The sequence below is a fragment of the Talpa occidentalis genome, unplaced genomic scaffold (assembly GCF_014898055.3).
Source record: "Talpa occidentalis isolate TD23 unplaced genomic scaffold, MPIMG_talOcc4v2.1, whole genome shotgun sequence".
Taxonomy (NCBI): Eukaryota; Metazoa; Chordata; class Mammalia; order Eulipotyphla; family Talpidae; genus Talpa; species Talpa occidentalis.
The window spans coordinates 133153501-133167435 of record NW_026555331.1 but is presented as its reverse complement, the minus strand read 5'-3'; the positions used below and the strand labels follow the sequence as shown (position 1 = coordinate 133167435).

The window sequence follows — 13935 nt, the reverse complement described above, 5'->3', positions numbered from 1 at the left end:
TTCTCTTGGGGAATGGAGAACAACGCTGAGTTAGAAAATTGAGAGAAGGAAATTCTATGAGGATTATACCTGGTGGGGTGGGGGGGAGCAAATATTGTTTAAAAATGAACAATGATGTAAAAAATAAATAATTAAAATAAATAAAATTAAAAATATATATAATGGTTAAAAAAAAAAAGAAAATTGAAGTGGCACCAAAAATTGCATTTTGCTTTCATTGGTTAACCATACTAGCTTATTTTTGATTTTTAAAAAAATATTTTAACAACTTTATCATGTAGACATAGGAAATGAAGAAATGAAAAAATATAACTGATTAGCTGTGGATAAAATATAATTACAATTTAGGACTATTTGGCAATGTTACCTAAATGAAGACCTCACATTACCAGTTTTGTTAGTGCAGGCATAAGTGCTGCTCAGAAATATTAGGGCGGTGTCAATGTCAATATAACACAAAAGAATTGTGTTGTCATATTTAATGTGTTGTGATATAAGCCTGTTGAGGTTTGAAGGTAATACAAGACTTTTAATTAAGTGAAATTACATCCTTGGCAAGGCAATTTTGTTAACTTAAATATGTTTAAAACAGAGACATCTCCACTGCTTAAAAATAGTTTCACTTAAATTTTATCCCTCATTTCTACAAGGAAAATTGTACAGAAAAACAGCAATCATAAATTATATCATCTTGCCAAATCCAGCACCCTTTAAGAATACAGTAACCAAGGACTGGTCACTTGTAGAACACAAATAAAAGGATTACTTTGCCTTGAATTCCATCAACTGATAAAAAGGGGGGAATCAGTAAAGTAATAAAGTTCCTTAACAAAGTTACAGGCAGGTAAGAGGCTACAAAGAAACTGATTTAAGTGTCAAATTATATTATATAGATATATATTGAGGCAGACACACAAAGAGACTGGGATTAGCAGAGCTGGACATCTGAAAAACGGAATGAGGTTTCAGTAGATTAGACTGGACTCTTCAACATAAACTAGGGGGAGCCCGTGTTGTCGGTAGGCTGGTTACAAGCTCTTCAGAGAGTAGAACTCACACTTCCTTTTCTAAACTCCCAGTCCCACCCCCAGAGGGACAATGCCAGGGTGTGTTCTGAGTGCTGAAAAGTAATAATGGATGGGCCTGGCTGTGCGGATGTTGAAGGCTCACACTGCAGGTTGAAGGTATCTGAACCTTTAAAGAAACACCCTCTGCCCTCGGAGGCGCTCCTGGTTTCTGATCTGGTCTTCTATTTCCCAGAGGTGATTTGAGATGTAAAGAAAGACTTGGTGTTTCCAATTCTCAGAGATCCTAAGGGTTTGATAAGGAAAACGCTAAGTTATCTTATTAGCATTTTGGGGCTCATTTGTCTTAAGGAACTTGAGTCCTATAGAATCGTTACTCACAGTTAGACCCCATTTTATTCTGTATTGAGCAAGTATTGAGACCTAGAAAAGTGCAGGTGGTTTTTCAGAGTTAGTCATTTTGCCAATCTCTCTCTACCAAGGAGATACTCTTAATCTTGGGGGCAAGATCTTCATTTCTATAGGAGACTGTGGAACCTCTCCTCTACCTTGTTCTGTACAGGTTCTTTTCTAAAAAATCTATCTAGAGTCATAGAAACTGATTTTAGGATCTGTATAGGAGACTAAGAACTCACATGCTCCATAGGCTCTTAGGAGGGAAGCTTTGAATTCCTGCTCAGACTTACATGCTTCCTTATCATGTCCTTTGGGGGCACAGGCATTTGAGTTCAGAAGAGAGTCCCACTAGAACTATTATGTCTGGGGCCATCACTACATACAGTAGCATCGGGGGCTGGGGACATGGGGAAAGTTAAGATCCTCAATATTATTGAACAGTGGCACCCGTGAGCTGAACAGTTTCTTAGAGATTTGTAAGTAATCACTAGGTCTTTTTTCCCATTTCTTTGGTTTGAAGATAAATTCTTATTTCAATTTTAGGACAATTTAGTCACTATTTCCTACTCCCAATTGGAGCTGAGTGCAAATGTTCCTCAGGTTTCTCTGTCACTAGCGACCTAAAGTCCTGGCTGCATTTAATAGGACACATGTGGTGGATAGAATGCAGAGGGAATGAAACTTTTAATGAGATGTCACAATTAGGCCACAGGGTCAAATTCTCTTCTGAAGATACTTGACTATATTTAGTGATAAGGTTTACCCAAAAGGACAAGGGGCTTCTTACAAACTTTTGAGAAAATAATCCTGTTGCTATGTTTAACATTCTTTCTAGGGTCCTAGGTTGCCTTTAATCTACAAAAATATCCCATGGATGATAAGGGAGAGAGAACTTCTTTGCATTAGACATAGATTGATGTGTTATGCTTGGCACACTATCTCCAAGGTGTGGGTGAAGGGAGGTGCAGGATATGAAGGAGGAGTAGACATGGCTGGTTACAGATATTAGTGAGAATAAGGATGTGTTAAGTAGTTTTTTAGGAGTTCCCAACATTGACTAAGTCATCACGAGTCATGGTTTAATTGGGAGTTTTCATAAAGCTTGGAGGTAAACTGAATCCTCCTAAGCTAAGGGAGAAAATGAAATTGAAGAAAATTTTTAAAAAAGATTTAAACATATTTTTTACTTTTAACATTATCAAAAAATAACATTTATTAAAATAAGGCAATGACCTAGCATTAGAAATCTAGAGTTGTTTATTTACTAGTAGTAATGGCTTTTACCCCCATAATTTTAGAATATCACCAGAGGATAATAGACTTAAATGACTATACTCAACATTCAAGAATGGGATGGCATCTTTATATGCATAAAGATCAGTGTGAGTCACCGTGAGTCATTTACTTTACCTGAAGATGTTTGATTTGCACTATTTTAGAATGCTAGTTCCCATGAGAGGCATTTATCTTTTTTGGTTTTGGCTGCCAGATAGGAAATGCTCAATTAAAATGTATTGAATGAATGAATAAATGAATGAAGTTATTATCCAACAAGTCCAGGCTCTCGCATCCACAATAAGATTTTGAAACAAGTTCTGTGCAATAATAATGAGATCTGATTGATTTTTTTTTTGTTTCTATGAAAAACTACTAAATTTTTCAAATATATTTTCCAAGGTTAAGGACTAAATTCCAAGAAAACGGCAGCCCAATGATGGAAAATGTAATTTTCATGTGTAAGATAATTTGTTCTGTGGAGTTCACATTGGTGACTTGAAAATTGACAATTATGTAAGTTACTTAACTCCAAATAGAAAAGAATGAATAACAGCTTTTATTCAACAAAAGTCCAGAAATATTTCTAACCCATTTTAAAAGTTTTGAAGGTGGCAGTAAATTATATTACCAATAGTCAAAAGATTAGGTGCAAATGATTAACAATATAGTTTAGGAGTTTTAGAACACTGGCATTTGGAAACTTAAATAAGAATAAAGAATCTAGGAATTGATACTCTTGCTATCACAAGGATGCAGGCATTTTTAGAGCTCAGTCGGTCAAAAAAAATTACTTGAGAAGGGCTGTGAAAAAGAACGTTCCTGAGAAATTGCTAGATAAATCTGTCTAGAGTAATTCACAGTAAAGACAGTTTGCAGCCAAAATCACTAGTGAGGGATCCCCACTGAATCCACCCAAACCAAGAACTTCTCTATAAAGGTAAAGAGGCCCCCGTCTAAGTGAGCAAATTAATAGAAGTTTTGATAACAATTAATCAAAATATTATGTCATCTCTTCACTAATCCAGAAAGCAGTCTTGAATATAACATTTAAATTTTATTACTTGTTAAATAGAAACAATAATATTCTTTCGTGTCAATATGCCACAGTTAGAGGGCCGAAATACATTCACATGTGTAAATGTATTCATGCATATGTTTTCTCTTTTTAGCTCTATCATTCATTCATTCATCCACAAATGAAGGCAATTACATGAGCCACTTAACTACAAATAGAAAAGACAATGTAAGGCAGAGATTGGCAATGTAAGCAGAAATTGGTCCAGATTCTGGATACCACGATATGAGAGGTTCTCCAGACAAAGGGGATAATCTAGACATTTGTTAGATATTAAATTTGCAGGCTCCACCTTGGATTTACTGAATCAGAAATTCTGGAAGTCAGATCTAGCAAACTTCGTCAGTAAGCCTTCTAATGTACACAAAAGTTTAGGAACCACTGATCTAGACTACAAACTATATTTATTTAGTGTTCCCCTTATTCTTTACAAATTTTATTATGAAAAAAAGAGCAAAATGTAAAAGTTTAGGAACATCCTAGTAATTCCTTATTAAAACAGTATTCTAATTTCTTTTATCATTATTTAAATATGAAGTGCTTTCATAGAGCCACATAAAGTTATTTTTAGCTGATGTATGTTCATATACTATGAGCAAACACTTAACTGTTTGTGATAATTTGTTATGAATTTTAACATCATTAAATAGATAACAAATAATTTCTTAATAATCTAAAATACACCCTCTTCTTAAGGTACATGGATTTCACAAGTCTAGAAATCTATTCAAATGTAGTGTAAATATGGTGAAAAACTTGCACCTATCTACTTGGCAAAGTTTAATATTTATCTGGCCAACAACTGCTTGCTGTCTAATTACTTAACGTTAGGAAATTAGAAAGTGGTGTGATTATCTATTTAAGGCCAGATATTAATTAGGATCAAATAAATATAGCTCCTTAGATCTCTGTGGTATCTAATCTATATAAATGTCTTGCAGTGATAACTCATAAATGATTAAGCAAAGGCCAAATATATTAGAGGAATTTGCATCATATGACAGAACTTAATTTTCTACTCAATTTACTTAAAAAAATTTTAATGGTATACAAACACATCAATCAATAGGACTTGAATTTTAAGTCAAGCCTTCTTTCTTATGCTTAACCATGAGCAAGCAGTCACAATAAATGAAAGGATGATTATTATAATTTACCAAAACATGTATATTTGGGATAAGGGATCCTAATTAAAGTCATAGAAACTTCTCCCCAAGTCTATTCTGAAACCACATAAACATATCCTGGACTGCTTTCTTAATTATCTCCACTGAAATTAAAGATGTGATTATTCTAAAAGAGAAAACAATAGAGGCTATTCTCTAAAGATGAATTATTCTCCTTTCAAAAGACTATGAACTTCTTTGTGTCAATAAAGACTCACTTAGAAAGTGTGGAACTGGATTTTTTGATCTACTGTCCATCAATCTTCAGAAAGAATTCGAGCTCCTGGGACGGGTAACTGTTCAGACCCACATTTTGAGGGGCTACCGAAGCTGGGGGTTACCTGCGTAATTGTCCTGACTTTTTAAAAAACTGTACTTTCTGGTAAATGATGTAGAAAATGTGCCTGGGCTGCCAGTGATTCAGACAATCAACTATGAGAAATTGATCTTTACTGAGCTGGGATAATGATCCCAGATTGTGAAATGAATGCAAAGTGAGAAGACTGCACCTTCACAGAGAAGAAAATCAAGCTGTATGATGGTTTAAGGGCCCTCAGTGGAATTCTGGCTTGAAGGTGTCTGGGCAAAAAGCAAGTGTATAATGAGTTGGCCATATTCCTAAGAGAATATTCTTCATTTCCAAATGGATTACAATTTATTACCTACTCTTTAAGGACATAGAGGATTAATGCAATATTTCCGACTGTATTGATCTGTAAAGAAATCCACCTGCCTATGGGCAAGTCGAAATAGGCTCAGATACAGGTACCCACGGGTACACGACCATTAGACTATTTCAGAGTGTGGGACTATAAAGGTACAGAAGACTTTCCATGATGCAAACCAACTTGCTAATCACTAATAGAATAAACATTCACCTAAATAAATTTGTTACATCAAATACATGCTTAAGTTTCCTCCTCCCCAATTCAATTACAAAACAAATACCTGTTTCATGTGGACAGGCTAGAAGACAGGCAAAGAAGTGAGAAGAAAAGACACCCACAATTTCGCCTGTTAAGAGGAACTGTTCTTAACTCACTACTTAAAAGACACAACATGAAGCAAAAGGAGAATTATATCACACACAGAGGCTTTTGGAGCAGCATTTGTTATAACACCACAAAAATTCAAATCCAAGCAGCTTCGTGACTTATGTTGTTATCCACATCACTGAACACAAGCACCGAGTGTAACCCTAAGGGTTCTTAGGACAGGTGCTGGGAACCAAGACTCAGTTTCTAGTCTTCTCATTTTATAACTATGGCCAAGTGGCTTCACCTCTGTTTCTCCATCTGTAAAATGCAGACAGTATCTTGTCAGCCTGGTCCATTCATGACATAAACACTGACTGGACACCTGCGTGAGCCATTCTCTAAGGCAGGAAAGATGAATAAAACGTGAGACCTGCTATGTCCTTGAGTTATGCACAACAGAGAGGAGCATACAGGAGTCTAGGAAAGTAAGGCTTGTACGCTGGCCTGGGGACGGGAGAATCTGGAGGCTTTGCTTCTTGAATGAGGTACAGAGATTTGGCATCCGGGCAAAAAGGTGAAGAGCGATTTGAATCAGAGATACCTGCTTTTGAAACAACTGGTTTTACAGCAAGCAGAGGAAAGATGACTATGAGAGGTGAATGGGTGGGTTGTAACACTCTATACCACACCAGTCTATTTTTCTGTAGGTGATTGGTAGCAACTGAATGCATTTCAACAGGAAATAATATAATGCAATCTTTAGAATGATAACCATGTGCTAGATATAAATCTAGTGCAAAACACCACCTGAATATTATAGAAGATTTTAATACCTTCAATGAGTACTTTATAGCGACCAGGCTCCATTTTAAGTGCTTCCTATACACTGCCTCATTTCACCAGTGCTGAATCCTTTGATTCTTTTTACAGATGAGGAAACTGAAAAGATGTAGAACTTACAGAGCCCAGATCTGAAGCCGATAATTAGATAATCTGACCCCAGAGCATTTCCATCAAACTAGCAAAAGAATCCCTACTAAAACCCACTTCATTAGAATGCTGCCAGTTCCAGGATTTTTATCTCACTGTGATTCCCTGTGAAATGACTTGACAAAGTTGATTAGTCCTATTGCCTTGAAACCTTCTCCCACTTGCAGACTGTAAATTCTCCCCCTCCTAACACCCCAATTTGGTCTCTCCCAATTTGGACTTTACTAATTCCCCTTCCTTTAGCTAAAATGGTGATAGAAAATCATGCCCAATGTCCCTAAATAAAAATAAGTCAAAAATGAAAATTTAAGTCAATGCCAATCAAAATATGACATAAATTTTAATATCCAGAATGTTGCACAGGCACAGTTAAATTAGAATGAATTCATGGGCCTTAAGAGATGTGTCTCGAAGTGTTCCCAAGAACAGCACAGAGCCTGGAACACAGTGATTTTCTCTCATCTACCACCGAGCACAGCTCCCTTTGTCTGGATCAGTCTTCACCAGGCTGGCTTACTAGCCTTTACTCATGCTTTATCTTTATCAATGGAAATTTCCTTACTTTGGGAAGTTTTCTCTGAACCCCTTAATCTCAGGAGGGGTTCACTGACTTATGTCGCCTCCACCTACCACTGGGGCCTTTGCCAACTCTATAACCAGCGTTGCCTGCTTGTGATCGTCCCCATGCTTCATTGCATCCATTCATGTTACACCAGCCAAATATTAGTTCATTAAAAGAATGAGCTCAAAACTTAAATTTTCTCTTTGTCAAAAAGTGTATAGTAACATTCAGGTAGGAGCAAGCCAGGAGAATGATAGGAAGAGGACTCCACATTTTAACACAAATTAACTGAAACTAAAAATATTCTAAAGCAGATATTAAGGCCTGGTCGGCAGAAATGCAACTGATCTTCAAGAACAAACTTTTGGGGTTTTGGGAAAAAAACTGTATGTTATTCATGAAAAAAGTGCCGCAAGCAGCTCTCCCTTGCTAGAGATGTTCATGGAATATGAAAGGACAGAACACACGGATGTTGCCACCCAGGGTAGCCATCCACAGTTCACAAATCACTGTGTTTGTCATATGCCAAGTCTTGGATTTGCTTTGACTTTGAACTTGGGTGGTTCTGCCATTGTTTTGATTTTTAAGGAGCCAAGGACTACAAAATACAGCCTTTCCTGTTCTCTATTTCATTAAGATTTATAGCTGCTTCCCACTTGCTCTACACTCACAAAGTAATATTTATGATTTTAAATCCCTGTATGTTATAAGAAGGACTGGGGTTATTTTCTGAAATTACATTATTACTAATCATAATTCCTTTCCTGGCGTGGCAGACCTCTCCTGTCATGCCCGCTGCTCCCCTCAGCAGTGTATTTCGGTTGTCAGCCTGTTCTGCTCCTCGTTCTGTCTCTGGTGAATTCTCTCACCCTCCTGTGCCTCTGGCCTGTACCTCAGCTCTTGTATAAAATTAAATGCATCTTTGAAAAAAAAAATGTACCAGAATATTCTGTGATAAGAAGTTCCTTGCACAGTCTATAACAGTTTGGAGGCTAGAGAGCCAGAGGCAACCAAGGACCTCTAAGATCTAATATCTAAGTTCTAGCTCTGGCCTAGTCAAGAGGTCTGTTACCTGAACAAAACATACTACATGGTTAAAATGGAGATTTGGTATTCAAGATAAAGAGCTAGCCATACAGATATACAGACACACATACATGCACACACACCCCAAATGTTCATTTTTATGACTCATTTTATTTTTAATGAGTCATTTACATATTTTTTATCATTTTGCTCCTAGAAAATCCTTGGTTTAAGGGGTCAGACTTAGCAAATAGGAAACTAAATGAATAAATCTTGTACTCAGCTTTTACTGATTCATAAAATAAGAAGGTAACATAGGTCAGTCAACTTTAAATAATTACAAAGGAATTTTACCTAACCTCTGAAAGCATTTAAGTGCATTTTGTGTAACAATACAATCTGTGGAATAATCATAGATTAGATGTAGCATTTTCTCTCCCTCTTACTGAAAGACAGATTTCATGAACCTGAGTCCTCCAGAATAAAGAACACAGAGAATGAGATAACAAAAGTCTAGAAAAGGGAAATAAAAAATAGAAAAAGGGAAAAAGAAAATAACACATCAAGACTAAAAATCCAGAAGTTTGAACACACCAAAAGAGAACCAACCAGATATTTTCATCCTGACAGGCCAATGAACCTTCCGATCCAGTGAAGATCTACTAAATGCTGTTGGTTGGGGTAGTTATGATTCTAGACTAGACCATCTATGCAATCTTAACTTTACTCATGAGGGACTATTCATTAGCATATAGTTTCACTACAGATGAGTTTAGCAATGATTTTGTGTGATGCTACTTTGCGGTCATATCTTCATTTTTTTCAACTCCAGTGATAGCTGCATACAAATACACTTTGAGTTTTAGATCACGGAACTGACTCTACAATGAGGCATACAAATCTTAGAATATAATAAGAATGTAAATAGTAGCTAAACTTTTAAAAATAAAAACAGATGATGGGAAATATCCTGCTGGAATATGCATTCAAGAAAACCATCTGCTCTCCACCTTCTTGTGAGACTATTAGCCACACCCAGATTTGTTCAATCTGCTTGGGTTCAAATGAAGACACTACCCAATAACAATTGCTTGGATTTGTAGTGCACTTGTTCAAAGAGATTCTCTACAAAAACAGGAAGCATTTATTTGAGCCATACACAATTAAGTAGGGCATTATGAAAACCTCTCTCTAGATAAGAAAATGAAAAGTTCAGAACAATTAAGCATCCTAGGCAGGATGTTAGTGATATCCAGACAGTCTACTGCACATTTTCTCTGCTCCGCTTAGATGCCTGTCATGTCCTCTCATGTAACTCAGCCCAGCAGACACCAAATCTTGGTTCTTCTCCAACTACCTTTCCTTTAGTTGAAGTTAATTTAAGTAAGGTGAAAACCTTCTGTTTCAATATACCTGTTTCAAAAAGAAGCCCAATATAACCAGTACACTGTAAGAGGTGAAAGGTCCCTGCCTCCTCTGGCTTCCCATTGTTCCATTCCTCAGGGGTAACCCCAAGACTGATGTGCACTTTTCCAGATCTTGCTTCTATGCCCATTTAATACACAATTTTTTTTATAGAAATGAGATAATTCTATACATAGACTTCTGAAACTTGCCTTTTCATTCCTAAATTGAAAATGAGAAATGAATAGTCTGCTCACTGGAAGAGTAGTGAGTTAAAGGGGAACTGTAATATGTTCAAAGACATTTTAGATTCTAGAAGAAAAGAACTCGGATGAACCATAAATCAGCTATTATCCTACATGGATTCAAACTTTTTTTCTGTGTTATATTTGACTCACTTTTTCCTCATTTAAGAGAAACAAAACACTAAACCTTAATAAATGCCTACCATCATGGTGCAGCGGTTGAGCGCTGGGCTGCGAGTCTGCCCGCAACCTCTGCAGCGCCGGTTCATTCCCGGCCGCCGGCGAGGGTCCCACAAAAAAAAAAAAAAGCCTACCATCAAAATCACAGTAGACACAGCCTTACATTATGGCTCTTTCACTTTCCACAAGTAGTACCTCTTAGTATAAACATCTTTTGAAATGCAAAATACTATTTTGGACAGTATATACTATTTAAAAAGCAGAATATATTCAGTATTTAAAGTGCCCCGCATCTTCAGGTGCTTGACCAAGTGTGAAATAGCGACTCCTGCGTGCCCTTTCCTACCTGTAACCAAGGCAACCTTCTAACTAAGCCTTGAAAGATGTGTAGGTTTAAGAACATTTGAGAACATAACATCAATCATTCAATTTCTACTTGCTTTAATGTATGGTATAAAAGAAACTAAAGATTATATTTTAAAGTCCAGGAAACATAAACTACATCTTTCAATAGTAACACCTTCTAAGACTGGAGCAGTGAAAATATACCCATTCCTGATCATCGGCCTCATTGTTTGAGGTTGGTAAGGTCTAAGAACTCAAAGAGGAGGATTTTAACATCCCCTATGATAATCATGAGCCAGGTGTGCATGACATCCAAAAAACCAAACCAAACCAAACCCATGAGTTAATTTTTTTCCATTGATTTATCTTTGTTTAGGTGTTTTTCATAGAAAATGTAAGGTTAAGAAGAAGAGTTTTCTGAAACCTTCAAATAAAATGAAGTTACTATGGAAAGAACTGGATTTTAATGCTGACATACCCAGATTTACAATTGACTCTTTCACCTCACAGTGACAAACCAGACTTGTTCACCTTCTTTTAATAACTTTAAAAACGGGACTGTCGACTGTATTTATCAACCCTGTCATTTCTCAACATAATTATAGCCTATATCCTGAATAGAAAGTTGTTTTTAACCTATGCAAAAAACACAACTGAAAGAGTAATACCTTTTCCTTCCCTCCCACCCTCGGTTTCTCCACCCATCTGGAAGCCAGCAGGGATTTGTAGTGTTTCTTCACATTTTATAATTGTGTCATCTTTCATAAACAACCTTAGGTTAAGTGATTCTACTGCAATAATGTTTGACATGCTGTGTAATATTTTTAAATGGCTATTGTAAAGCAATGATGCTTATGCTTATCGTAAAGCATAACATATTACAGAAAGATGTTATGCTGTTCTTAGTAAATTATATTAATAGAATTCTATATGTCAAACAGTCAAAGCACAAGTCCTGATATCGCAATTAATCTACTTTACATAAGAACACAATTTGGTCAAAATCAACTTATTTGTTCCACTCACAAAATTAGATTATATTTAAGAATCTCAAAACATTTACAATTTTTATAAAGTTTATATATTTCCCCCAGGAGGGAATAAAAAACTTGGAAAGTGAAAACACAGCTAACTTTTAACTACTTGTATCATAAATAAAGATCATAAACTTTATACTGAATTAGCCCACATTTTAAATGCTTGGCTTTGGTGTGATTTGTTTGGAAAAGATATGTTCACCTGAATTAAAGTTTTTATTTGCTTTCTTCATGATGCTTCAGAAATGCAGACAAAATAATCAATTCACACTCAGTTTGAACTGACGAGTTATAAAAAGTTTTCATTTAAAAATCTTTCCAGTCTTGTCCTGGAATTCTCAAGTATTCTAAGAAGAAATAACTTTCAAATCCATGAAAAGCATCAATGTAAGTAGAGCAATCCATTCTTTAAAACTCTGGGAAACTTCCATCCTGGGCCCAAATCTACACTTAGCCTCTCACTTACTAAGTAAGTGAGACTTACTAATAAATCCCAGTAAATGAGACTTACTAATAAGTCTATCCCTTTGATGACTAGACGGTCCTCTAAAGTAACTAAAGCTAGTAGGCCTTAAATTAAAAGCAGGGTAATGCAACCTGATTATAAAGCAACAAACTGTGTTGTCTATGTGCAGGCCCGTCCATGAAGTGTGGCCACTGTATTTGCAAATAGAACTGAATAAAAATAATCACTATGGTGGTCCCAACAACAGCAGCAGTTAACATTAATTGAGAGCTCTCTGTGCCAACTTCATTTGTCTCATTTAATCTCAGAACAATCCTTTGCAGAAACATCACCCTAACAGGCAAAAAAAACGGCGCTTCAGGTAGGTTACCTGTGCTTTCCAAAAGGCTATCACCACGTGGACCTGAGATAAATTCTACCTCTCTACCCTCCCTCTCCCCCTCTGGTAGCCTCAATTTGTTTTCTTTTACAGATAAAAATAGATATATACCAATAAATTATCAGTTGAATTTTATTATATATAAAATGCTTACCTGCGTAGGACCAGCCAATCTCTTCAACAAGTTTTCTCTGCTGTCTATAGTATCCATAGGCCCAATCTATAAACAAGAAAAATCAATTGATGAATGTGTATTAAAATATATGTATTTAAGTAAGAAATACATAAGATCTCCAAATCATCTATCCCCAGAATTACACTCAATCATTCCTTCCATTACACCTCTGCAGTATCTCCTCTCAACCACAACCACCACCATTATAGATTTCATTACCCCTGTTCTCGTAGTTAGTTCAAATTTTAGGGACACCCCTAAAAAATGCTGGAGTTCAGGGAGAGAATATTCTGGTAAAGCAGGAGCAATGGAACTGGAAGGGGCAGCTTGCCCCATCTCCAATTGTCTAACTATTCCTTATTTCTAATATCTGAAATTCTATTGACTAGAGATATTTGGTGTTTACTACCAAGTTTTATCTGGCAGTGTTTCTAGGAGACCCAGAATTTATTATGTGTCATCAGTCCTTCATGTCAGATTACTCACATTAATATTCCATTTAGCTACATTGTGGGTAAAATAAATTACTTAGAGCTAGGCTTGGAACCTGATCAGTGTTGAAAGAACTGTTTCTGTAGAAAAAGTTTCATATAGCTAGTTTACAAATGAAATTGTGGAACATTACTTATTCATAAATTCAGGTTCTGTCACTATATTTTTCATTTGAATGCAAAGATTTAATTATACCATTCCATCCCATTCCACCCACAGAAAAGCATAGCCTATATCAATTTCTCCTTAGCTGGGAAACTCTATTTCTTCTAATTCGCACAACACAGTTGTTCTCTCTTTATTGACAGTTCCCAGTTGCAGAAATGCAAATATCTCAGAGACATTTCATAAATGATTTTCCTCTTTTCCAGATTACTACAACATGGCAATAAATAACTGCTATACTATTTTATTAAAATTGAAAAGCAGGCCAGTCACCAGAAATACATATTCTGAATTCATAGATTATTCAAAATCAAAACCTACCTGGGAGAATAATTTTCTACCATAAATACAGGTAAATATTCCATTAGACATGTAACACATGTCAGCACATATTTGCCTTTATAACAGTCTTAATGCAATATAACTTCTAGATCATAGTCATACAATACACCCATTAATGTGCATAATTTAATGGCTTTTGATATATTCACAAAGCTATGCAATCATCACTACAAACAATTTTAGGATATTTTCATCTTCCTTTTGCTGTGA

The 13935-nt window shown here is 36.0% G+C and overlaps 1 protein-coding gene across 2 annotated transcripts in view; it reads right to left on the bottom strand.

Moving 5' to 3' along the window:
- PTPRZ1 (protein tyrosine phosphatase receptor type Z1) overlaps positions 1–13935 on the bottom strand; it is a 146032-nt gene that overhangs the window by 86277 nt on the left and 45820 nt on the right. For both annotated transcript variants that reach the window (XM_037512300.2, XM_054692598.1), the window contains exon 2: positions 12706–12771. In XM_037512300.2, coding sequence (XP_037368197.1) covers positions 12706–12771 — 66 coding nt within the window. The remainder of the gene's footprint in view (positions 1–12705; positions 12772–13935) is intronic.